Source organism: Camelus bactrianus, chromosome 5 (assembly GCF_048773025.1).
Source record: "Camelus bactrianus isolate YW-2024 breed Bactrian camel chromosome 5, ASM4877302v1, whole genome shotgun sequence".
In the NCBI taxonomy this organism is placed as follows: Eukaryota; Metazoa; Chordata; class Mammalia; order Artiodactyla; family Camelidae; genus Camelus; species Camelus bactrianus.
The window spans coordinates 53690325-53715953 of NC_133543.1; the positions used below are offsets into that span (position 1 = coordinate 53690325).

At 40.5% G+C, this 25629-nt stretch overlaps 1 protein-coding gene and 1 long non-coding RNA gene across 3 annotated transcripts in view; one reads left to right on the forward strand and one right to left on the reverse strand.

Annotated features, from left to right (window-relative positions):
* Positions 1–49: 49 nt before the first annotated feature.
* Positions 50–13327, reverse strand: LOC105073435 (uncharacterized). Its single transcript, XR_835693.3, has 3 exons — positions 12855–13327; positions 2040–2263; positions 50–1314 (listed from the first exon to the last, which is right to left on the reverse strand). It is a non-coding gene; the product is annotated as an uncharacterized LOC105073435 (long non-coding RNA).
* Positions 13328–13426: 99 nt separating this feature from the next.
* PDK1 (pyruvate dehydrogenase kinase 1) overlaps positions 13427–25629 on the forward strand; it is a 30691-nt gene continuing 18488 nt past the window's right edge. Inside the window, exons 1-8 of one of the 2 annotated variants that reach the window (XM_010960690.3) lie at positions 13427–13789; positions 15618–15759; positions 17849–17920; positions 19929–20113; positions 20430–20525; positions 21546–21623; positions 23076–23152; positions 24923–25021. In XM_010960690.3, the coding sequence (XP_010958992.2) occupies positions 13588–13789; positions 15618–15759; positions 17849–17920; positions 19929–20113; positions 20430–20525; positions 21546–21623; positions 23076–23152; positions 24923–25021 (951 nt within the window). In that variant the 5' untranslated portion in view covers positions 13427–13587. The remainder of the gene's footprint in view (positions 13790–15617; positions 15760–17848; positions 17921–19928; positions 20114–20429; positions 20526–21545; positions 21624–23075; positions 23153–24922; positions 25022–25629) is intronic. The other variant, XM_010960691.3, reaches the window with a different exon arrangement.

Sequence of the window (25629 nt, forward strand, 5' to 3'; positions counted from 1 at the left end):
TTTGAAGATCAGATAGGTGTCACCACACAAGGAAATGAGTGATTGGCACTTTTAAAATGACAGGCCAGTGGTTGTGAACCTTTATTAGTCACAAATGGGTTTATCCAGTTTAAATCACTGCAATAAGCTATAATCAAGATAACCATTAAGAGTGTCAGTCACTGTGGTTTGGGCAGCGCTGTGGCGTAAATGACCTTGGCTGGAGGTCATGACGGTGATGTGTACGACTCCTGCAGTTCTCCTCTCTCGCCCTCTCAAAAAATACAGGGATGCCAGGCGTGATAGGGGTGTGATTACGGGGATATCCTTGGATCCATCGCAAACACTGACATGTCATTGTTGGTTGCAGATTACTTGCCACAGCCTCACAACCGGTCATGCACAGTCATGGCTTATGCCCTTGTGCTCGAGAATATTCTAGAATGTGGGGTAGATGTAGGTGGGGAATTCTTTAAATTGTCCAGACCAGGGAAGTAAGGATAAGCTTGAGCCTTCTCCCCTAAATGAAAACACTTCAGTGAGAAGCTGATCTCTGTCTAGTGCACTGACCCACAGGAGGACAATGTGGGAAGACAGTCTGGGGCCGACAGACTGTTGTTTTAAAAGAGGAAAAGCGTGAAATGCCTGCTGTAGGTGGCTGGCTTCCACAAAAGCACATCCTCAGGGCTGAGAAAACAGGAATGTGGAAGAGTTCTTTATCAGCATGGGTAGCATAAAGTAAATGATTAAAGGCAGCTCCTCAAGACCAAAAGATGGGTCCAGCCACTATTGTTGTCCAACCACTTACACTGAGGAGAAGGCGCGCTTCAAAGAAAGAAATGGAGAAAATGAACTTCAGAATGATTTCAAAAGAGTGGCTACTGCAAAGAACCTGGGGGCATCTATCTGCGCCTCCAGTAGTTCCTGATTATGGTCAAATGGCAAGTAAGTGTTTCCTTTCTCTCTTGTACCTTCAGGTTTTGCTGACTCTGATCCAGCTGTCAGAATGTGAGAGTGCTGTGTGTACTGGTGGCTGAGGCCACGTCTGCAGAGATGTTACCAACAGACCCATCTAGGAGGGAGGTTGCAAAGGGGTTCATGGTTAAATCCTCTAAGGAGAAGTGAACTGTAAAACACAGATTAGAGTGAGAACACTGGTCCAGCACAGCGCAAGGGTGGACCGGGCGCCACAAAGGGCAAAACTAACCAGGGAATGGTTGAAGGCTACACTGGAGTGAAGGAGACGACTGTGGTCTTTGTAGCAGTCAGCAGAGCTGAAGGCCCTCCGTCTTCTCTGCCCTGACCCTGCAGCATCTCTCCGTCAGGCTGCCTGTGCTGGGGTCATGGAAACAGGCAGAGACAGGCCATGTTAGCAGAGGTCAGATAAAATTTCTCACACGTTAATCATTCTTCTAGAACATCCACAAGAAATTTCAAACTACAGGGACGGCGTGTGCTTCTTTATCTCAGAGCCTAGCAGATAAGTATTCAGTTCAACCATGGTCAGTGGATAGATTTAAGGGAGAGTCCTGTTAAGATCCTGCTGTTGTAACATAGAGATACTTAGATGTGGTTTCAGCCTTTTTTTTTTTTTCCCAACTGGAAATAAAATTTCTAGGGATGTTACTAGGCTCTGGGGACACACATACAAATAAGACACTAGCTCTGACCTTTTATAGGAAGCTAACCCAAAACCACCTCTGGTACTGACAAACAGAGGTAATTGTACTCTGTGTAAGTAGCAGATTAAAAATCTTGCGTTAAGATATCAATGGTTTACATATGAGGTCAGTGCCCTGTCCTATGTGGATAGATCTTGCCTCTAGAACCAGTCCCATTTCCAGAAATTTTGAAGTAGTTGTTCTCAATCTGGGCTGCCTATTTGAATTCCTAAGGAGCATTTTTTAAAAGTTCCAATGCCCAGACCACATGTCAGACTGACTATCAGAATATCTGAGGGTGGGACCCAGGCATCAGTGCTGTTTAAGACTCCCCAGATGACTAAGGGCAGCTAAGATTTAGAACTGCTTCAGAGGTCATTGGATGGCCTGAATACTTACAGAAAGGGTTCTGTCCTCTGGAAATGCCTCATCTCTGCTTGTGATGCTTCCACTGCCCCAGTAACAAGAGCGTAGAAGCTAGCAGCATTTTGCCACAAGAAGGAGGCAGCTGAACAGGATGTGCAGGAGTGAGGCTGGAGTCAGACCGCCAGGGTGTGAATTAGCTGCACCTCTTGGAATACAACACTGGTGAGTGACTGACATGTCTGCACCCCAGGTTCTTCCTGTGGAAAGTGAGATTGATATTAGTACCTCATAGGTACATGCCTGTCACATCTCATAGGTTCTTATAAAGAGTAAATGAGTTGGTCGGAAAATGCTCATTGTTAGCTATTTTTATAATCACACTTGTTATGTAGAATCTTAAAATGGTAAAATAGGAAGCAGGCATGGAAATCTAGTTCTACTTCCTCATTTCACAGATGGGGAAACAGTTTATTTTAACTGTCACTGACTTTTCGTCTCCTTACTTTTCAAGATCTATCACACCCTATGATTTACCTCTTATAGCTGCAATCTGCAAGTCTAAGTACCCTTAACTAAAAAATAACGTGAGCCTAAGTCTTAAATTTAAACTGCTCATCAACATAGGTCATTTTGTACAAAAAGATTAATCTTACTTTTATGTTAAACTGTTTCAAACCCTTAATACTAATGACCGTAATGAGAGTTGGTGCTGGAACACATACACAAAGTTTCAATATGTTGGCATCTTGACATTGCTATGTACTGACTCTTCTTTTTTTTTTTTTTTTTTCCCTGAAATGGAAGAGTGTAAAAAGAGGATTCTTTTTCTGAACCCTTTCTTAGTTCTTTCCATACACTATTAAGTCTTTGGTTTCCTGTAATGGGAAGAAGGCACGTTGTAGTTTTGTTGCTTACACCTTTCCTGCTGTGCAGAAGGGGAAATGCTCAGAGCCCATCTCGTGCTTGAGTTACAGCATGTATATTAGAGCAGAGTTTGTCACAGGAGTAGTTTGAAAACTCCCATTTCTCCCTCCCACGTGTCACAATACACTGACTGAAAGACCTACTAAAGTCAAATAAAAAAATAAGCACTTTTCCCCAAACCACTGCAGGGGTCTGATTCCAAGGTGTCATCAAATTGCTGACAGAACTCCAAGTTCTAAGGCACTTGCCAAACTGAGGAAAGCACCCTGGTTTGGAAGTGGGTGAGAGCATCCTCCTCACACTAACACGCCTGAGGCTCACCTGGCAGCCTTGTTAAGCTGCAGGTTCTGATTCGGGCAGTCTGGGAAGAAGCCTGAGAGTCGCATTTCTAACAAGCTCCAGGTGCTGCAATGCTGCTGGTCCATGAATTACACTTGGAAACAAGAGTCTATGGAGTGGGTCTTCCTTCCAGGTTCAAGTCACTTCTCTGCCACTTCCTACTTGTGTGATCTTGGGGAAGCTTACTCACCCCTAATGGTTTAATTTCCTCATCTGTAAAATGGTATATGGAACAAGCAGGATTATAACCTAGGCCTCTAGGAAGCAGACACCAGTGTACTCATGTTTATACAATTTTCAATCCCTGACATCCTCAAACTTGTGGATAAAGAGCAGCAGGGGCACGTAATAGTCTTTGTTATATCTGAGTCTATAGCTTTCACTGTCTTGACATTAGTTTAGGCAACTCTTACGGGCCATGCCTTCAAGTTACCTGCCCTGCTAGACACAAAATCCCATTATGGTGAGTCCCATTACCACTGAATGGGGAGCCACATGCCAGTTCTGGTAGCTGACCCACAGAAGCAGTGATACCTTGGTCCAGTGACAGTGACTTCTCTACAGTAACAAAACAAAAAGACTGAAATAAGGTTCAGGCTAACCCTAAGAATTAAGTTTTTGCAATCTGACATTTCCTTAATCAAGCAGCAACAGTTCTTCAGTTTCTCTTTGCCTGTTGCCACCACAAACAACCCAACTGCTCCTGCCAGAAAACAAAATAAATTAGTAAAATGCCTAAGCCATTGTGGTAGATAACTAAGGATTGGCTTGTTCAACCTCTATTCCATCCTTCTTCTAGTTAGAAGGACTGGAAATCTAAAAATACTTTTCCAGACTCCCTTGCAGCTAGGGGTTTCACATGTGAATTAGAGTCTATGAATTAGGTACCTCATTTGAGATCTGCAACGTGGACTCAGTGGGTGTTTCTACTAGCAGGCATGGTCACGGAGACCTCAAGTTCAAGTTGAGTATCAGAAAGGGTTAACTGGTGGTGGTCTCTTGTCTCCTTTTCCTGACCTTGGTTTGCAGCTACAAGTAGCTGTCTTCACCTCAATTTCCAGAGACCACCCCCCAAGTGGGTTAGTGTTTTAGAAATTATCCTCAGAGGCCCAGCCTAGCATCCCTTTAAACTATTTTGTATACATGTAATTTCCTGAATTAAATCCCTTCACACCAGTAATACCCAGAGTGGTTTCTATTTTATGCCCTGAACCCTGACTGATAAGGCCACTCACCCAAAGAAAATGCTAAAAGATCTAGGAAATTAAAAGAGAAAATAGGTAGAGAGGATGTAGCTGCCTTCTTCCAGCTAATGCTGGATTCAGAATACTTTTACTACTTTTAAGATCAACTTGATTCTCCGAGATGTATGCCACATCAAGGTGAATCTTGTTTCTTTTTCTAAATCTCTAAAAGAAGGTGGAAATGTGTATGTACGTTATCTGACTTAATCAAGAAATGAAAGGAATAAAAAGAGAAAAATGTGAAGAATCATTATTCTGTGAGAGAATGACATTTCATGATTTGAATGTGTTCATTAAATAACGGTGATTCATAAAACACATTACCAGTCTGCAGAACGTGGAAATAGATAATGAATTTGTGTTGTTTTTATCTGCCCAGCATCCCTTCTTCAGGTGAAAGGATCTGCTGTATCCCTCAGGGATCCTTTCTTCTCCCAACTTAGCCCATGATGTTGGGTGGGTATGAGTGTGTGTATATGTGTGAACCACCTCTCCACACCTAATTCCATTTTACACAGATGGAAATGTGGCCCCAGCCTGGCCAGAGTAAATCTGGTATTCTTCTAGAGTGATGAGGGCCTCACTACTGCGATTTTGCCCGTCTGGGATTAAAGCCTGCTGCTACTCTGTCGGTCTCTAAAATAACAGAAAGAGTCAGCCTTGTGAAGCTTGTGAAGTCTACACCAACAAAAGCAGAGCTGAAATATGGGGAGGAAGAACAGAGGAAGAGGAGGCAGACAAACTCTGATGCTTTGGGTCTACCACTTGAGGAATTTTTTCAGTGACTTGAAACAAAACAGTCTTTTATTTAAGTAAGTTTGAACTGGGTTTTCTGTACTTGAGTCTGCAAGAGTCCTGCCTAATACAAAAGTAAAATCCGTCAACCCTAATGCATCTCTAAAAGGATTATCAAAAGAAGACATTCTGAATTTCCTTTCCTTAGATGGTTTAACCAGTGAGTTGCTCCCACCTTTCCCCTTGGCTTCAAGCATTCTCTACCTCCTGCTTCACCAAAAAATGTAAGTTATCATATAATGATTTTCTCAATTTCCTGCCTAGATTTGAGCCCTGGTCTGATTTACTTCAACACAAATGCTCTCTCCACTAGCCTACACAGCCTCAGCATTCTCTGTAAAAGTAAGTACTTCATTGGTTAGTGCCTGTCCCACAGAAAATGCTCAGTGAGAGAAATGGCCATAATCATTGGTAAGAGTGAGCAACCTAGCCAAGGTTAAACATTTAGAAAGCGGTGGAGCCTTGATTCCAGCCCAGTCTGCCCACATCAACTCCACACGTTCTTAAACACACTGACAATGCATGTCCATCAGAGATGTGTCCCTCCTCCCCTTTAAGGCAACCCTTCCAGTCCTCCAGGACCCTGCTCAGGCACTTAACCTCTCCCTCTTCTTTACATCCAGCTTGCTTCTTAAGTTGCTCACCTCCAGCATTTAGAAATTCTCAAGACTTTCCCATTGTAAAATATATTAAAAAACCCATTCAGCTCCACAGTGGTCCTTCCCAACGACTATATTTATTTACAGCTATCATCACTACTTCCTCATCACTGTTCTCATGAAGTCATTTCTACCACCAACCTTTTGGTTATTCAGTCTAAAGCATACTTCTCAGTTCTCATTTTATTTGACTGCTGGAGAATATTTAATGTATTGAATGCCCCCTCATTTTTGAAAGCACTTTTCCTACTGTTGGTCATCCCTTAAGTACTTCTGCCTTGAGGGATTGTCTCTGGCTTCCTATAACCTCCCCAGGTGATCTCAACAATTCCAATGACCAGCTGCATTAGAGATAATGAGTTGTCTCCCAATGTCCCTTCGCTCCTTTTACCATAATACGAATGTTAGCTGGACGGATACAGAGTCGTTCCTCAGTATGAGCAAGGGGATTGGTTCCAGGATCCGCAAGGATACAAAATCCAGGATGCTCAAGTCCCTTATATAAAATGGGGTAGTGTCTGCATATAACCTAGGTACATCCTCCGGTATGCTCAGATAATCTATACATTACTTATACCTAACAATGTAAATTCTACGTAAATACATATAAATACAGTGTAAATGCTATGTAAATAGTTGCCAGCCCAGGACATTCAAGTTTTGCTTTTTGAAACTTCCTGGAATTTTTTCCCTCCAAATATTACCTATCCGAGGTTGGTTGATTCCGCCAACTTGGAACTCCCAGATACAGAGGGCCAACTGGACTACCCAGAACAAAAGACGTCTCCCCACTGTAGTTGTACCTAGGCACAGCCATGTGGCATCAGCTCAATAGAAATGTTTGGACACAGGCCAAAAGAAGGCAAATGTTACAGACTGGAAAGCTGTGTTCCCTGTTATTCTATGCAAAATATTTAATAATACCATCATCTGTGATTCTTGGGAGGCAGACTATATCCTCACCCAGGAGAAAAGGAAGGAAAGACTGTTGATGTATGTTGGCTGCTGCTTGCTGCTTTTAGCACAGGCCCATGAAAGTGAGGAGCTCAGGCAGGAGCTACCCAGCTTGAGTCAAGGGTGGAAGGGAGTACAACTCTGACGAGGTGGCTGTTTTCCTTCACTACCTAAAATCTTAGTCAACTTAATGTGTTTCTGACAAAGTTGAAAACTCCATGGAGCATTTATATACCAGACAGAAACAGTTAAACCAAATTTCATCCTAAGACACCATCAAATTGTAAGAGGCGCCATTTTTTACAAACTAGTAAGAATTTTAAAAGGTTGCTAATTGTAATGCTTTCTTGGCCCTTGAAATTTTATTAAGGGCTTGTAGATATTTTTAGACAGATTTTAATCATTTTATTCCTTATGCATATAATAATAGGAAAATGTAAGTGAAACAAATTGGTGAAGATTCTCCAAGAACTTCTATACTTCTTTATGTTTACAAATATAAAGAATCTTTCAAATTAACCTTTTACTCAGACATAGTAAATGTGGTTTCCAAAAAACAGTATTGTGATGCAGCATTTCAGAGAGCCGGCCACTATTCCGGATTTTCTTCCAGACAGCCCACACCCAGTCTGCAGTTTTGATGATCAAACACAATGTCAACACCTGTTTGGACAGGAATTGTAAGAGTCTACTGGTTTGTGAGCTGTTAAAATGTGAAAGAAAAAAGGTCTAAGCATCAACGAAATATGGCAACTCACATTGCTCTGAAGAGGAGATGACTTGCTCCGAACTTTTAAAGGCATCTTCAGTTACAGTTTCCTGACAGACAGTGAGGGCACCTCAGCAGGTGATGAAAATGGAAAAGGACCTTTCGGCAAAGCCTTTCACTTCAGTTGGCCTCCTGAGAGTGGAGGAGGGGCTAGGTGGACAGCACAGTGCCCAGGAAACAAAAGACTAGCATCTGAGGCTGTGCACTGTGCCTTGCCTGTGGCTATCTGCAAGTGGAGGGGACCATAGGCCAGCTATGTGCTTTGAACGAATGATAACAACCATAATCCAAAGTCTCACCTAATGACTTTTGTGCTGAATTATGCATGAATGAAGGCCAACAAGCTTGGGGATTTTTTGTTTCGTTTCTTGGAGTAGGGAGGGTTGGGATTTTTGAGGATCGTGATGGGAAGGGTCACATTACCATCTTTTTCTCTCAGGGCCTCTGAAGGTCCTAATCTCAGAGTCATCCTTGCTGACAACTGTAAAGTAGCCTCCATACAACACACACACACACACACACACACACACACACACACACACACACACAATCACAGTACTCTATTTTATTGTCTTAATAGCTTGTAGCACTCTGAGATAAACTTATATATTTATTATCTGTCCCCTTAGAATGGAAGTTCCATGAAAGCAGGGACCTGGATGTCTTGTTCATTGCTGGATCCCCAGAACCTTCCCAGCACACAGCATGTCTAAAGAAACATTTACGGAATGAACAAACCCCAGAAGTAGGCACTTAGAAACCTAAGAAGAAATGAAATGGAAGAAATAAAGGGAAATTGATGTGAAACTAGAAATGTGGGTCTTCCCACCCCAACAAAATTTTAAAACAAGAAAAACTTGAACTTCGCTGATGGCACGTATAATTCAGACGTCAGCAGATGTCATGCCTGTCTGATTTAGCTCAAATGGCTAATTCCAGTTTGTCCAAGTCCGGAGTTCCACATCCTTAGCAGTTTGCGACCTCAGGGTCCCCTTCAACCAGACCACTGCCCTAGGCCCAAGTACAAATGCTATCCCAATTCTTACGCAAAATTTATCCTTTTCACCAGTTTGCACAGACACAAAAGATCCAGTCTCCACAATCTTTTTCTTTTTTCAGTGAGCTTTACTGAGGGTTCGGGGAGCACCCTCACTGTAAAACAGCCTTTGCAATCACCACCTTCCTTTCCCCTCAGATTTGTGAAGTGAATTCCTCTCTGAGCTTCAAGGCTGTTCTGTGAGCTTTCCCTGGGACCTCTCTCAACTCCAGTAACATAGCAAAGTACATACTCCAGATAAATACGATGTTTTCCCTAAAACAAATCCTGGTGAACAGGATGGCCTCCACATGACTGCACAAGTAATTACTTGAATGACAGTGATCCTTAAAGAAGGCAAACACAGGTAGGGAAAAATCATGCTTCAGTGGAATACAATGCATTGTTTAGAGCACAGTTTTCTAGGGTGTCTGATTCTGATTCACCAAATTTGAGCTATTTATAACTGTGTAAATTGTAGATAACTGATAATGCAAATAATTCCTGCCTATATCCATGCAAATACATTCTGTCAGGTGGAGGTTCCAAAGGGAAAAAGTCAGTTTTACAGCCCTTTTCAAATTCATTTCTGTATTTCTATTTTTAGACTTCTCCTTTGGACTGGTTGTAACATCTTTTCAGATTCCCTCATTTAATGAATGTCTTAATTATAATTTTGGCATGGTCACTTAATTTTTTCAGCTTTATTGAGGTATAATTGATAAACTTGTAAGGTATTAAAAATATACAATGTGATGAAGTTTTCATTTTATAGTTGCATGAACTATAATGTGTCAAGGTACAATTTACTATTTTTTTGAAAGTTACCTTTCTAAAGTATCAGTCAGAATTCTGGGGCAGGAAATGGTAGCGCACTCAAAGGGGAAATTGAAGAGCGTTTGAAGGCACTATTTACAGAGGTGTGGGCAGAATGAAGAGATGGGGATCATGAAGCACCCCAATTAACAGCAGAGGGAAACTGGTACCACCGCTAGGGCTCACTGGCCACACTTAAGAGGGACACAAAGCATGGCCTGGCAGGGAGGAAGGGGCAGAGGAATAATCAATCATGACTTTTCTTTCCTCTTGTTCTCTGAGCCCCATGAAGCCAGAGGGTAAAGGAGACAGGGTGAAATAGTCTAGTTTGTTTCCTATTGCTTTTTCCATTATTTTCAGTCAAATCAGCCCAACATGAATTATAAAATGTCAGTGAATTTAGAAGATCTGGCCCAAGTCTGCTATATATAAAGATTTTTATAGAGCTTTACATTAGGATTATACTTTTATGTACATAATTAAATAATATAGCCCGTTAGTAAAGTTCATATAAAAGAGATACCACCCTTTGATCACTTTCTCCCTTTGATCACATATTTCATGGTCTTATGTTCATACTGCTTCCTCTAAGATTTTTTTTTTTTTTAACCGTAGTCTTAACAACCATTATGTTAACAGGTACCTGAAAAAAATCTAATTTTCTCTCCAGTTTCTGGACCCTAAGTCTTCAATCAAGAAGCAAAAAGGTGATGCAATTTTATATGTGTTTTTATATACTCATTCTCTGTATATTGGGTGGAAGCTTGGTGAATATATTTTGGAGAAAAGAAGAGTTGAGTTGGTTTCTGGGTGAATAAACCTTGATGCAGTAAATCTCAAGCTCTCTGCCTGGTCTTTGTGCTTCCATACAAGTTAATGTTCAGCCAAGGACCTTGACAGGCTCAGGTGGAAAGCGGCAGAGTTGCAAATAGGGGCTGAGGAAGCCGAATAATACTTTGCCTGACAGTGTGAGAAGAGCTTAGAGCTCAGGGAGTGATGTGGAAAGAAGGGGACAAGGAGGAAGTTAACGTGACCCGAGGCTGGAGAAGAGTCGGAAACAGTTGAGGGACTGTTTTAAGGATGTCTAATATTCAAGTTTAAATTGTCTTCTCCCAAACTTTTGGTAAAATTGGCTTCAGGCTATACATGAGTATGAGTGGTTCTGATAGGATCCTAATAAGGAAATTAAAAAAAAAAAAAACCCAGCAGTAATGTTTTTTAAAAAAGAGATGCCATTTACTGAGTGTTTAGTATGTCCCGGGCATTGTGCTAACACAGATGGCTATACTCTCTCTGTCATAGTCACCCAGTGAGACAGATATTATCCCCCCCTTTTAGGGAAGAAGGCTGAGGCCCAGAGAGGTTAAGTAACTCACTCAACACCAAATACTCAGTGCATGAAAGAGCCAGGATTTGACACCAGAATCCAGGCTCTTTTCATAGCACCGCACTGCTTCCCAGTAATCCTCCCCACTCCATCCTTATAAGGCTGTCTGTCCTCTGGACGCCAACTGACCATCATTGACAACAACCCACCCCTCCTCTAAGGATGCCTACTTCACAGTCAAAGGGCTGTAACCAAATTTTCTGCAGGTGTAAGTCAAGTCTGTCCCTCTATTGTTTCCACCCACAAGTCTTCATCTGCTCTCTGGGCCACTCAGAACAAACCTAACCCTTCTTTTAAGGAGCAGACTGTCTAATATTTGAAGATATGTGTAAAACTCTTCTACCATGTTGGACCCTACATAATATGCTTTGTAATAGCAGGCATCTATGAAAGGGATCCTCTCTGAATTGCATGTGGCTTTAGTCCCAGCCACCGAGAACACTACCTGGTTCTTAGAGTAGGCATTCAGCAAGTATTAATAGAATGGATGAAAGAAGGGCACATTTGGAGAGTACAGAGGATGGTTGGTGGGGCAGCAGACATCTAAAAGAGATATTACCCTCTGACCTCTTTCAATACATGTCTCACAGTCCTATGTTCATACTGCTTCCTCTAAGATATTTTTACCAAAATTGTAACAACCATGGTAACAGATATCTGAAACAATTGTTAGAGGCACAACTTTTGGAGAATATGTTCAAATGCTGCTTCCACCTCATCCCCTCAACTACCTACACTTGTTCCCAGGTGTTCAGTGTTCTCCTTCAAGCCAAACCTGCAGGACTAATGAAACTGAGGAAGTCATCTGTTAGATCCTCTAAACTATAACCTGCGTAATAAATAATATCATGTCACCTGCCTTCACTGATCAAACTTGCCTAAATTGTCCTTGCAAACTGCAGACCTTCCAAGCTTCACATAGCTTAGACAATATAAGACTCCTTTAACATATAGACAACCACTCTGAGATATGGGTCGCTAGGGTAACGGTTGCCAAAGTTGTTCTTCAGGAACATGGAGCTAGTCTTGCCCAGTTCCAACTTGTTGAGACCACCAACCATTCCACTGGACCTGCTGGAGTGCTGGATGGATGACCTTTTGACATCAGAAGGTCAAAAACTCCACCCTCAGATTATACTAACCCTGCCTTTTTCTGAACATGCATCCCAAGAAGAAGCATATAGCACAGTGTGCCTGTGCAGAATGCCAATTACTCCACCTTTTTCTTACCTCCAGCCACCTTTCCCCAGGCATCAGGCCTCCCTGCTTCTTTCTCCCATAAATATCCCAAGCCCCTTGCCTTAGGGGAGGTGGGCTTAACATTTGTTCTTCCTTTCCCTCACTTGGCTGCAAACTTCAACGTCTCAGCATTTGGCTTGCTGTGCACTGGGCAAACGAATCTCCTTCGGTAACACTAACACATCCTAAAAAGAGATTCTCATCTCATTTTTCATATGTATCATATTTTTATACAATCCAAGACCTGACCACCATGAAGAAATGAATTGTTATTCTATACCAGGAACTCTGATGTATATTTATTATTATTATTATTATTATTATTATTATTATTATTATTATTATTATTATTGTTAATATGTAATAAAATACTTTTTAAAATTGATAAACTGCACACCCATAGACAAGTAATTTTGTTGCGTCTAAGACATACCAAGGCACTGGGGGTGGGTATATGGGGAAATAATAGTGGAGAGAAGGGACAGTGGTGATTTTCATTGTAGACTGCAGGCTTTGCAAGCCTATGGAACTAAATCCAAATTAAAAATTCCCTAGCTTTATACTCACTATTTAGAAATCTGGAAAGGATGGAGCAACCAAACTGTGACATTAAGTCGACAGTTAAAGAGAAGGGCAGAGGGCATAGAAGGACCCTTTAAACACACTGCTGCCCATGCTGAGCATACCTGTTGATAAGGCCACAAGTTGGGCTGCCAGTTCTCTTCCCCTGGAACTGCAGTCACTGTGATATTATTTAGGGCCACACTCCGCAGTGTTCACCATGGTACCACTCAGGTGCCACTGTTTGGCAAGGGTCGGCTCCTGAATCTCTCTGGGTCTTCCTCTGTAAAGTGTGGGCTTGCATCACAGACGAAAGTTTCTGGAAAACGCTCACAGGAGGACTCTTTGGTGCCTGGAAGCGGATCGCGGCCCTGTCCTTGAACCTTTCGGCTGAGCCTGGGAGGGCACAGGAAGCAGAAGGTGGGATTTGTTCCCAAAGGGCCTGGGAGTGGGGCGAACCACACCGTGAGTGGGTCATAGCGGCCTAGGGCGCGTCGGCCGCCTGCAGGCCCTCGAGCCTGGCGCCCGGGACTGGCAGAGGACCCGAGGGGCGCCCCGCGGCCCGGCCGCCGAGTGCACCCCGCCCTCCCGCTCTCCCGACCCCGCCCCCCGGCACAGGGGGCCGGACTTTAGCCCGGGGGCGGTCCCGCGCGCGCTCCCCGCCTCCCCCCGCCTCCCTCCATCTCCAGGCCCCGCCCAGTAGCGCGGGGGGCCAGGCTCCGGCGAGGGGGGCGGTGGCCGCGGCTGTGACAGCGGCTCCCCGCCCCCGAGGCCGCCACGTCCCTCACGTACCACCCGGCCGAGCCGCGGAGCGGCTACCTGGTGCCCGGGGCTCCGGCTCCTCCGGCGGGGCTCGGCATGAGGCTGGCGCGGCTGCTGCGCGGAGCCGCCTCGGCCGGCCCGGGCCCCAGGCTGCGCTCCGCCCGCCCAGGCGCCAGCCGTAGCCTCACCTCGGACTCGGGCTCCGGCCCGGCGCCAGAACGCGGCGTTCCGGGCCAAGTGGACTTCTACGCGCGCTTCTCGCCATCCCCTCTCTCCATGAAGCAGTTCCTGGACTTCGGTGAGTGCGGCCCGGGCCTCCGGCCTTCGAGCTGCGGCCGCTGACCCCGGCCGGGCCCGGCCCGCGCGGGCGCTCTCTCGTCGCCGGCGCGCCCCCCACCTCAACGTCTTTCCCCCAGCTCCTTAGGTGCTGCCTTCCTCCCTTGCGGACCGGTCCTTGAGCTCAGGTGCAGGCGCCGCGGGCCGGTTAAATAACCGGGGCCATGTGCCTTTTTTTTTTTTTTTTTCAATACCGTGTATTGTTGAGAAACAAACCACGGGGCCCGAGGGCAAATGACCCCCCGCCTTTCGACGCACGTGTGCACATCCGCGCTCGCAGCCAGGAGCTTTCGGCTGAGCCCAGCTCGCGTGAGAGGCAAGCGTGCGGGACATCTCCCACAATCAGACTCAGATTCTGCAGAGTGATGATAAATGCTAGGTTTTGTATGTGATGATTGCATGAAAGTGGCGTGCTATAGGGGAAGCAGGTTACAACAGGCCCAGTGTATCAATAGAATTTTTCCTTGCCACTGCCTTAAGAGGGTTTCCACCAACGGCACATTCATTTCGTCAACAACAAATAATAAGTCTGGAGCACGTGTAAAGTGCATGAGTACCAGATGCTGTGGGGTGTACTACATTTTACCTCTGTAGAAGTGAGTAACCACTTTCCTCTTCCTCAGATAGGTGCTTCCTGGTTTTCTCTAGAAAGGATGCAGAGGAATTGCAAAATCAGGCATTTAACTTCGACTTCTCAAATGGGGGCGCTAAGGGGAAAAGGGAGAACTAGTAAAGCCAAAATTTTGAGTAGACAAGAGTTATCTTCTGCATTGTGAGTGCTATTAGGTCACTAACGGATCAGTGGTGGCTTGAAAGATAGCAGCATGTTTGGGCACTTGATCTTAAACTTGTGGTTTACAGTAGCAATTTTGCTTGGCTCAAAGCTCTTGGTTTTCGTTTTTACTTTAAAATGATTCTAGTGTGAATAAGGGGTGAATTTGGCTGTGTTGACAAGTATGCCATTAAACTTTCACAAGAAAATAGGTCTTTTTTAAAAGCATAATTCCTGTACAATTGACAATCTAATTTTTGCTAAGGTTGTCGCTTGCTAAAACAGCAAGATTAAATTAGTGAGTTTAAAATGCATTACTGAAATAATATGACTTTTTGTTTAACTTTAAATGGAACTGCTTGCCAAAGGACATCCTGCAGCTATTCTGCTTAGCATTTTGAGATAGGAGTGGAGGAAGGAGCAGGTTGCTTTCCAGGAGTCAGACAATTGAATAAGGACCAGCTGGGGAGAAGCTTGAAGATGGTTGCTAAACAGGTGTTGGCATTTTTTACTTTCTGTTGCCTGAACGCCTCCTCTCCATATGCTCTTTGTTTCTGGCGATTAGTATAGTGGTTCTGTGATATGGCATCAGTGAAACTTCCCATGAACATGTCAGAATTTCTGCTATTTCTTAGACAGATATTCACATCTCATAAATTTAGAATTAGGAAACAGATTTTTTAAATGACAGCAGCACCAGGTGATACGGGATAGGCTTTCACACGTCCTATGTGAATTGAATTCTGTGCCTTGCTCAGACTTGCTTAGGTTGTCTTTGTTCTAAGACGAGATGTAAGTAAGGGAGACATTGCTGCTTTATAGCGTGGTTGGAAGGTCAGGAACTGGAGGGTTGTTCAGAATGCCTCACAACCCTAGAGACTGTGCTGTCTTGTCCCTTGACTCCTCTTCCTTGCCCTGTTATTATGGTGATGCTGCAACTTGCCAAATAACTCCCTCTGTGTTTCTCCCTGCCTCATGGCTTCCACTTAACTGCTGTTCCCACTGTGTTTGGTTTCAGGATCTGTGAATGCTTGTGAAAAGACCTCATTTATGTTTCTGCGGCAAGAGTTGCCTGTTAGGTTGGCAAATATCATGAAAGAAATAAGTCTTCTTCCAGATAATCTTCTCAGGACGCCATCAGTTCAGTTGGTACAAAGCTGGTAAGATTCTCTGTCTTGTGTTTGTAATTTTGATAGAGTTGTAGACTTTACCTCAAGTTAAAGCAAGTACTTTTTTAACTCTTCAGTGGAATCTTAAGGTAGTAGCAGCATTCCTCCTCCTTTCTTTGGGTTTGTCTGGGCTTGTCTCCTGAATCCTGGACTGTACCACTTTTTGGCTTTGAAAAAAACAATCACCTGCACAGAAATACAGACATTATATTTAAGATTTGTGTTATTAAATCTGTAGGGATGTTATATAGTGTAATAAAAATACCTTCTGTTTGTTGATAGCTAGTGGTTTATATACATTACGTTTAATCCCTTCAATAACCCTGCCCAGTAGGCATTATCATCTCCATTTTTCCAGGTGAGTAAACTGGCACCTACAGGTCAAGTCCTTTGCATAAGGCATTACCACTCATGGTGGAGCTGGGATTCAGACCTAGAATTGTTTGTGTCTACTACACTATGCTGTAGTCAGATTGATGAAATATATTAAAAAGTGTACTGATTATATTTTCTTGAAGTATATGTTTATAAATCACAAAAGTTAAAATCTTTGTTTTACCATTTTAAAACAATTAGAAGTTACTGAAATTGTGTAGAAACTGACCTCTCTTCCAAAAAATGACAGTAGAGGTATTAAAGGTGTGCACACATATATGGCCACCTGGATACAGCTTTTCTTGTTAATCTTATTAAAAACATTATTCTCTTAAGCACTAACATTTCAAACGAAAGAGTTTGCCAGAGTTCAGTCTTAAATGGAAAAATTTATCTTCAAGACATTCCCAATTATGATTCATGGAGACTGTAAGCTTTCCTTTTGTTGGCATTATAATTTGTAGGAGAAGCTGATCTAACATCAATTTTTTTTATAATAACTGAAAGAGTATGACTGCCACATAAATGATAATCAGATGCTATTTAGTCCAGGAATGGAACAGTTAGAAACATGGTTTAAGTAAGAGGCATTTGTTCAGGAATTCTGATGTAAGGAAAACATATAATTTTCTGTGGAAGCTTATTCCTGTTTTTTTTTTAATTCCTCATTAAAAATAGAATATGAGTAAGTCTGAGCTGCATTTTGAAACCTTATCTGTGCCTAACACATTGTAGGTATTGATGTATCTCTTGAATAAAGAGCATAATTATTCTTGCTAATGAAGGGCGAAATAAGGGTTAAAACAAAACAGTAGACATCAGAATCACCTGACTTTGGAGTGTGTTGACATGCAGTAGGCATATTGCTTGCTGGGAACAGCTTTCCAAACCCACATGTGGATTTGCAGATTTTTAGGGAACTTTCACTGCCCCGCATGCCTGCTAAGTTAGGGCAGTTGTAAATCAAGTGCCAACAGACAAGTCAGAGCAGACCTTACACTTCCGAAGGTCACTGAACGAGCTGATGTGTTTTGACTCTGGGCCTGCACTGCCCAGTGATGTGACCTTGAGAGGGTCATTTGGCTTTCCTCATTTCCCTCCTTTACCAGGTGATTTGCTCCCTTGAATTGTTAGGTAAATTAAAAACCTACACTTTCATGACTTTTGTGTTTTTGTTCAGTTCTGTTTAAAAGGACCATGTGTTAGATTGTGGGCTTTCAATAAATATTTGTTGATTGGATATAAACATCTAAAATTAAGGTTTTAAAGCACAGACATTTAAGTAGATTGGCCTCCACATTTTACTGAGACTAAGACAAATTAAGCCATTTGCCCAAGATCACATGGTTATTAGTGACAGACTTAGTTCTTCTGACAGTCAGTATTTGTACTGTAATGTACAGTGGTAATTTTAAGAAACTTAAAAGCTGTTTTAGAATATAGAACAAAAAAAAAAAAGAAGTAGGAAATCTTGAAATTCTCAAATCAAACTTAACCTGTTTTTAGGAGAAAACATGTGCCTTCTGCTGCTTAATGCCAGGCACTTTGCTTGAATGTGAATGGGTATAAAAATCCTGCTTCAACCATAATTTATTAAAAGTTAATTTAAGTTAAGAAATGTTAAAAATACTTTTTTGAGCATTTTCACCATACTGAACTTTCAAAATGTAAAAGAACAGATGTACCCTGTTGATTTGCATTTTAGGTATATCCAGAGTCTTCAGGAGCTTCTTGAATTTAAGGACAAAAGCGCTGAAGATGCTAAAACTGTTTATGAGTAAGTACACTGTTTTAACCCTGTTCTGAGCACAAGTTTTGCACTCTTTGAACATCATATCAAAAATATAAATGTATTAAACTTAAACCTGCTATTGGGTCACTTTAGGGAAACTGATTAACTTTTAGTTTCCCACTGCTTTGGAACATATGGCAGCATATGTGCCTCCAGCAGCCCATACAGGTGAGGCACGTACATAAATTTGTAAATTGGGCTGGGCATGAGAAAGGTTTTATGTTCCTTCTAACTCTAGTGTAAAGAAAGACACAATTACAGTGTGAGTATCAGTGGAAAACTAGATGTGGCCTCAGTGCCGCTTGGATGATAGGGGACTGGTGAGGACTCTTAACCTGGAGAGCGCATGCTTCTGAAGGACAGCCATCTCGGCTCCATGATCATGCAGAGCGCCGCCCAGATCGTCCGATTTGTGTGTGTGTTTGAGAACAGCCACCAGTCTAGATTCTTAATGTAAAAATCCCCCAGTTTTGAAAGATGGGAAACTAATTAAATTTTTAACACTGAAATCCTACAAAAACATATCTGTGGGTCTCCATTTTATAACTTGTGGTCTGTAAGACAGTATAAGTAATAGGACCTATTTAATAATCAATACAGCAGGACCAGTAATCCCAGTAGTCCCCTAAGGTAAGGTACCTGCTTATTCCAATGAATGTTGCTCAGAACTTAAAACCTACCTCTTTTGTTGTCCTCCTGGTCTAATATACTTTTTTTTTTTTTGACTCTCTTGAAAGGGGATAGCAACATTTCACTTTTTAAACCTGATTTTGGTAAAATAACGTCAAAAATTTACTGTGCACAGTTTACACAAATGATGTCATTTAATCTTTAAAGTAACTACTGAGATAATACTATCTGTGCACAGAGAGGTTAAGTAACTTAAGATGGCAAAAAGGTCACATAGATAGCAAATTATAGGACCAGGATTTGGACGCACTCAGTCCTAAAAGTATACATTATGCTCTAGAACCTTCTGAAAACAGTCATCCAAAGCTGAATTTTAAAAATAAGGTGAACTGCCAGGCAGAAAAATACTGTTTTTGGTTTTAACAAAAGAGAGAGAGATGTGAAATAAACAATTAAGGAGTGACTAGAAATGATGAGTTGTTTGTTGTTTTTGAGTTTTGTTTGTATTTTGGGTAAACAGTTTGGTTTTGAAACTGATTACAAGCTAGGAATTCCCAAAATGTTTTGAGCAGTGAGAGCATCACTGGAATAGATTAATAATACTCCAGAAGATGCCTTTGAACGGGAAAGCACTCGTTCGGAAGTGTAAATTCCGATGGGTGTGTTACAAGATGGATTTTGTTAATTCATAACTAAGACTTCTTTCCAATTTTATTTAGTTCTTTAAATTAATCATGAATAATGTCTTCCAAATGCCAGAAGTGAGAAAGCTGGATGGCTTGAAAATTTTTCTTTTAACACAACAGTTCAGTTTTCCTCTCCTATTTTTTTAAACTCATAAGATGAATGGGATTAGAATTGTTTTCTTCTTTTCTGTTCTCAGTGGCCCTTTTTGTCTTTGAACCTAGGGAATAGTTCCAAAACAGACAGCCTTTATTGGCTCATTCATCTTCATTCCTTACAGAGTGTGTGTTCCCTAGAAGCAAGTGCTCTGTCTTGTCTTACACTAAATGTCCCTGGAATACCATCCTCATAGTCAGTTCTCAGATAACCTTAGTTAATAATGGTTTAAAAAAAACACCTTATCATCTGTAGGATTGTATCTTGTAGCAGCTTTACTTTTAGGAGTTACAAGAAAATAACTTGAGTTTCAGAAATTTCATTTTGGAATTTCTTAACATCTTCATAGATTCTGTGTATTTTATGATCTGAAATATATTTCATTGAGTGTAAGAAAACATGTACTGATGCTCCTTTTACTGAATTAGGGATTTCTTGCCATGTATAGTTGACTAAACTTAGATTTTAGTATTATGTTCACTTGTCAAAATATTTGGCCATTTTGACAGACAGGTTTGTTTAGCTTTACAGATACTGTGATACGGATCAGGAACCGACACAATGACGTGATTCCCACCATGGCCCAAGGTGTGATTGAATACAAGGAGAACTTCGGGGTGGATCCCGTCACCAGCCAGAATGTTCAGTACTTTTTGGATCGTTTCTACATGAGTCGCATTTCAATTAGAATGTTACTCAATCAGCACTGTAAGTGTCTGGAAGTCAAGAGAAGAAGCTAAATAAGATGTGTTGGTATATTTTAAATTTATTTAGAAAACTTCCCTTTAGGGAGAACATTTAATTTTACTTTTTTTGTGTGTGTATTAAGAAAAATAGACTGCCATACAGAGGAAATTTTTTAATTGAATTTTTATGTCTAACATTATGTAAAATACCATGTTTATGTGTAATGAAAATTCTTGTTCTGCGGTTTGGTGCCAGTTAGAGAAGCAGTATTTAAATCTGGACAAGGGCATTAAATATTTCAGCTTGTTTTATTTGTTTGCATGTTTTTTGTTGATAGCTTTATTATTTGGTGGAAAAGGGAAAGGAAGCCTGTCTCATCGAAAGCACATTGGAAGCATAAATCCGAACTGCAACGTGGTTGAAGTTATTAAAGGTAAATACTTAACATTTCTCCTGTCAGAAAAGATGCAGAAATCAAAATTGTTGAGTGTTATTTCTTCCTGTTAAAACGATTTATATCATGAGATAGAATCGTAGGAGTGAATGTATGGGCTTGAAAATAACTTCATAATGGTAATTGTGCACTCTGTATAGGGTGAATGTTTTGTTGATACAATGCTTTATTAGGCAAAGTGTGGTGATGTTATGTTTTACCTCAAAATGTTCCTCCTCCTCCCTTTCTGTTCACTGTGCCTGGAGTTGTAATTCATAATAGTTTGATTTGCTTCTTTCCAAACTTTTTTCTGTTTATACGATGTGTACTCATACACATACATAATTGTTGGTCTTACATTGTTGTTTTTGGAAGACGGGGCACTCTGTGTGTATCTTTCTATAAGTTTATAAACACTGTAGCATGTTCAGCACATGTAGATATATGCCAGGTTCTCTGAATGGCTGTCACGGATGTATCAGGACGTGTTAGTTCACCCTCCTGTCGATGCATGTTTAGGTTGTTTCATCTTTTCTGTTACCAGCAATACTGCAGTGAACAAACATCCTTAGATATGGGCTGACTTTTGCTAGTATTTTAGAAGGCAAGATTCCTAGAATTTAAAATACTTAAAATGCATTTAAAATTTTGATACCTCCAAAAATGTATCAAATGGTGAATGAGAGTGGCTGTTCCCTAAACCCTTACCAACTCTAAATTTTTGTTGTATGTGCTGTAAATAGTTTCTTCAGCCTGCTGTTTCTCTTTTTACTTTGTTAATTGTGTCTTTTCCCATACAGATGTTACAATTTTTTTGTAATTGTATCTGTCATTCTTCCTTTATGGCATTTAGGCTTTGTCTTGTCATACTTAAAAAGACCTTCCCCGAACTAAGATTACTGAAGTGTATTTTCTTCTATAGAAAGTTTTAAAAATTTCATTTGTCTATACTATTGCCATCTTAATGCATGAAGCAGAGGTAAATTTATTTAATGCTTTTTTTGTTTTGATTCACACTAGATGGCTATGAAAATGCTAGGCGTCTGTGTGATTTGTATTATATTAACTCTCCCGAACTAGAACTTGAAGAACTAAATGGTAAGCCTGTTGTCTTTTCCTCAATGATTAGTGTTGTGATTACCTGAGAAGCAATGATAAGAAGAACTTAGATTTGTTTTATTATAAAAGGACTTCTCATCAACTTCTTCATTGGATATAAAAGCTGAGGGAGAGCAAATAGTGTTAAAAAAGATGTATATATGTGTATATGTGTACATATATATTTTTTAATTTAGTTAGATTCTTCCTAAAAGACATTTTTGCTTTTTATTCCCTATTTTCTTTATTTTTAATGGATTTAATACTGATTCTTTGCTTATTTTTGATTTTCTGGTTAGTCATAGAAAAAATTGATGACAAGAAAATTACATTTGACTTTTATATGCACTTCAGTGGTGTAAGGTTTGCCCTCTAAGATGTCTACTTCCTGAGTTGTAAACCATTTTTTATTGTCGAGGAAGTGAAAAGACTGGAGATATAAAAGAGGAAAGAAGGATGCTTATCTACTGGGGAATCTGTTTATCTCTGATGGTCTTCTTTTTACCCTGACTAGTGCTTTTTGGACCAAAGAGATTTAGATGCCTTGGAAGGCGATTGCTGAGTCTCCCTCCCTGTGTTTCCTAGAGGTAGGGTAGTTTGGTGGTGGGGAAAGCATCTCTTAAGTTAAAATGACCCTTAAAGAAGATTAAAATTACATAGGCTTATACTGAGTGGCAGGGCAGTGGAATTGCCTGGTGTTTTTCTGAAGCCATATTCAGTCTTCTGGCCCATAATGCACAAGTGATAGTTTGGGAACCTAAGTTGCTGTGGGCAGTTTCCAGATGTCCCATCCATGTTTCCAAGGGACAGTTTATTCAGTGGAGAATCCAGTTTATGGGCTGGATTAGAATTCTAAGGTATGATGAGTCTTACTCCTTTACTGAAAGTTCTGCTTTACTCATCATCTGCCCTCTGTCCCTACCTGGGCTCCAATTAAATGTTTGAATGTAGAATTAGTATCCCCTTGATAAATTGATGCTAGCTCAAAGTTTTTATTTGGATCTATATCCATAGAAATGCCTAAAATAACACATTCCACCTGGGTGAAACATTTAAAAAATGACTTTTTAAAGAAAGGATGTATGTATGTGAGTTGGACCATGGAATTTATAGATAATAACACTTCTTTTTGGAAAGTAAGATTCCAGACTTAAGACCGAATGTCCTTTAAACAGTCTCAGTGTCATAGAAAAGAATGGGAAGATGGGTTGGTAGATTATTTTGCAGGATTACAAGAGTGACTGCAGGGCTCATGTTGCCACAGGCAGTTATAAATCTGTGTGAGCGTGAAGTTCAAACACTGATACAGTAGAGGACTGTTGCGGCCCTTCTCCCCCAGCTAGTACTGTCCTCCATAGTAAATGTTTTCTTTTCATCACCACACAATATATTCTTAAAAATGCTCTAAGCACATCTCTCTGTACTTTCATATTTTTCTCTTCTGCTCTGTAGCAAAATCACCAGGACAGCCAATACAAGTGGTTTATGTACCATCCCATCTCTATCACATGATGTTTGAACTTTTCAAGGTTTGTAAAATAGTATTACATCACCTTTATCAGTCCTTTCCTGAGGTTAGGAATCTGCTCTGTAAGTTAAATACGCCACCAGGCTTTCCTCAGTTTCATGAAAGTGTATCATTTCATGTTCAGTGTCATGCTACAATGCTGGAGATCAGCTTTTTGTCAACACTGATGGGCCCCTCAGTGTAGTGGTCAGCTCAGACCTGGGAGTCAGAAAGACCTGGGTTTGAATTCCAGTTCTGCCACTTAACATGTGTGTGACCTTAGGCAAGTCATGCCTCAGTTTCCTCCTCTGTAAAATGAGGATAATCCTATCCAGGTTATTATGAAAATTGAGAATAACATACTAAGTGTCCAGTACAATGGTAGCACACTATAGGTGCTCAATAAAGTTTTATTTATATTTTTACAAAACAAAATATTTAGAAGAACTGTTCTCAACTTTCCACCCTTAAAGGACCACAGTCCCACTGTTACCCTTTTTTTTTTTTGAAAAAATCATTTATATAGAGTTACAGGACTTCTGCTGTTATGTTTGCACTTTACAACAAATTTTGAAAACTATATAAAATTATGCTGGTAATGTTGACAGTACATTTTTTGACACTTGCTAGTAGACAGGAAAGTAATGAGGAGTGGTACGGGTTCATGTGGCTGAAAATGATTACCCCAGTCAAGCCTGTAGTGTCTCAGTGTGGTTACCATGTCTTTAGCCAGGAGTAGACTGAGAGAGAGAAGAAGTGGCTTTCAGCTTGATCACAAAAAAGAAAAATACACTGAAACACAGAAAAACTAACTGGCTGATTGTCTTAGAATAGCAAAGATTCAAGAATTCTCTTTGTTCTAAGACAGCAAGAACATGTCTAATACCTTACAGAAATCTTTGTCCCCAAGTGGTTAAATAAACAATTGGCACCTAAAGGATTGAAAGTAATTTTTTCCTTGAAATTTTAGTCACATGAAGATCTTGTTCCCCATGATGCTTAATAAGAGAAGTATTACCATATGGTGTAACAAATTTTACGTTATGTCAATAATAATAATGGCTTCCATCTGGAACCTGATTAAATGGCCCTTGGTGGAGATGACAGACTCTCCTCCTTAGGGGACTCGATCCCGATTGGTATGCCAGGGCCACACACTCTTATTTCCACGTTCAGCCCTGTCTTCCGCCTTTGTAACTGTATCTAGCCTCAGCAGTTTCTACTCCAGCACTGCATGTCGTGTTACCACTTAGTGCTTATGATATGTTGGCATTGTGTACCCTATTTCCTTTGGAAATAGATCAAAACAGTTTTAAATTGTAAATATCCTAATTTCAAACTAGCGGTAAATTAGATTCATTTCTACATCATAATAAGACTTACTATTAATACTATATGAGAAAATTGTTCTTTCTTAAAGCAATCTATGACAATTAAAATGGTTCTTAAAAATAGAGATGAAACTGTTTTCAAAAATAAGATTGCCCGTTACCTACCAAATTATAAAAATATTTGGGTAGAAATTTCTGCTTTAATGTAAAACTAGTTAAAAGTGGCTGGTTTTGGAAAATATGCAGAATTTATTTAGGATCTCTAAATATATACCAAGTTCTCTAAAACTGACATTTAAAAAACTAATTCTTTCAATATGGTTATAAGAATTATGATTCTTTGGCATATTTACATTGAATTAAATTTTTAAAAATTTCAAGTAGTGCATATGTAGTTGAAAAATATTAGTTTCTCTCTTTCTGTAAAGTTGTGTTTTTAATGTAACCTTAATGTATTTCAGAACGCAATGAGAGCGACGATGGAGCACCACGCTGACAAAGGTGTTTACCCACCTATTCAAGTCCACGTCACACTGGGTAATGAGGATTTGACTGTGAAGGTAAGTGCTGTTTTTTTGTTTTAGCTGATGTACAGACGTACACATACTTTGTTGAAGACATTCTTTATTCTTAGGAAAAAGAAATCTTATTCCTAATAGATAATAAGCACATGGCTTCATTTATCTGGCAGGTTATGAAATTTTCTCTTGAGTCTGTTTCTATTTTGGTCCCTCGCCCAGATGATTGAAATTAAAGTACATACTGGAGACAGACAGTTTAGCAGAATCATGGATGTCCACTTTGATATCCACTTTGATTAGTGAAAACTAAAATATTTGGGTATTTGTAGTATTATATAGATAGTACAGTTTTTCATTTTTAAACAATGGTTTTCAGTCTACTTTGATTTTAATTGGTTCCTTTGATTTTCATAACAGTTCTTTAGTTAGAGGGACAGGTAATTTTATTCTCAATTTTATAGATTTGAAACCACACATAGTGATTAGTTCATTATTATAGACAGCCAATAAATGACACATGACGTGAAATCAGTCCTTTGACCCTACTTCCAGGCCATTTCTACTACATTTTACTATCTTAGAGTATGATGATGTTTTTCTTTTTCAAATAATCATTTAAAATTTTGTATTAAATTAATAAATACAGA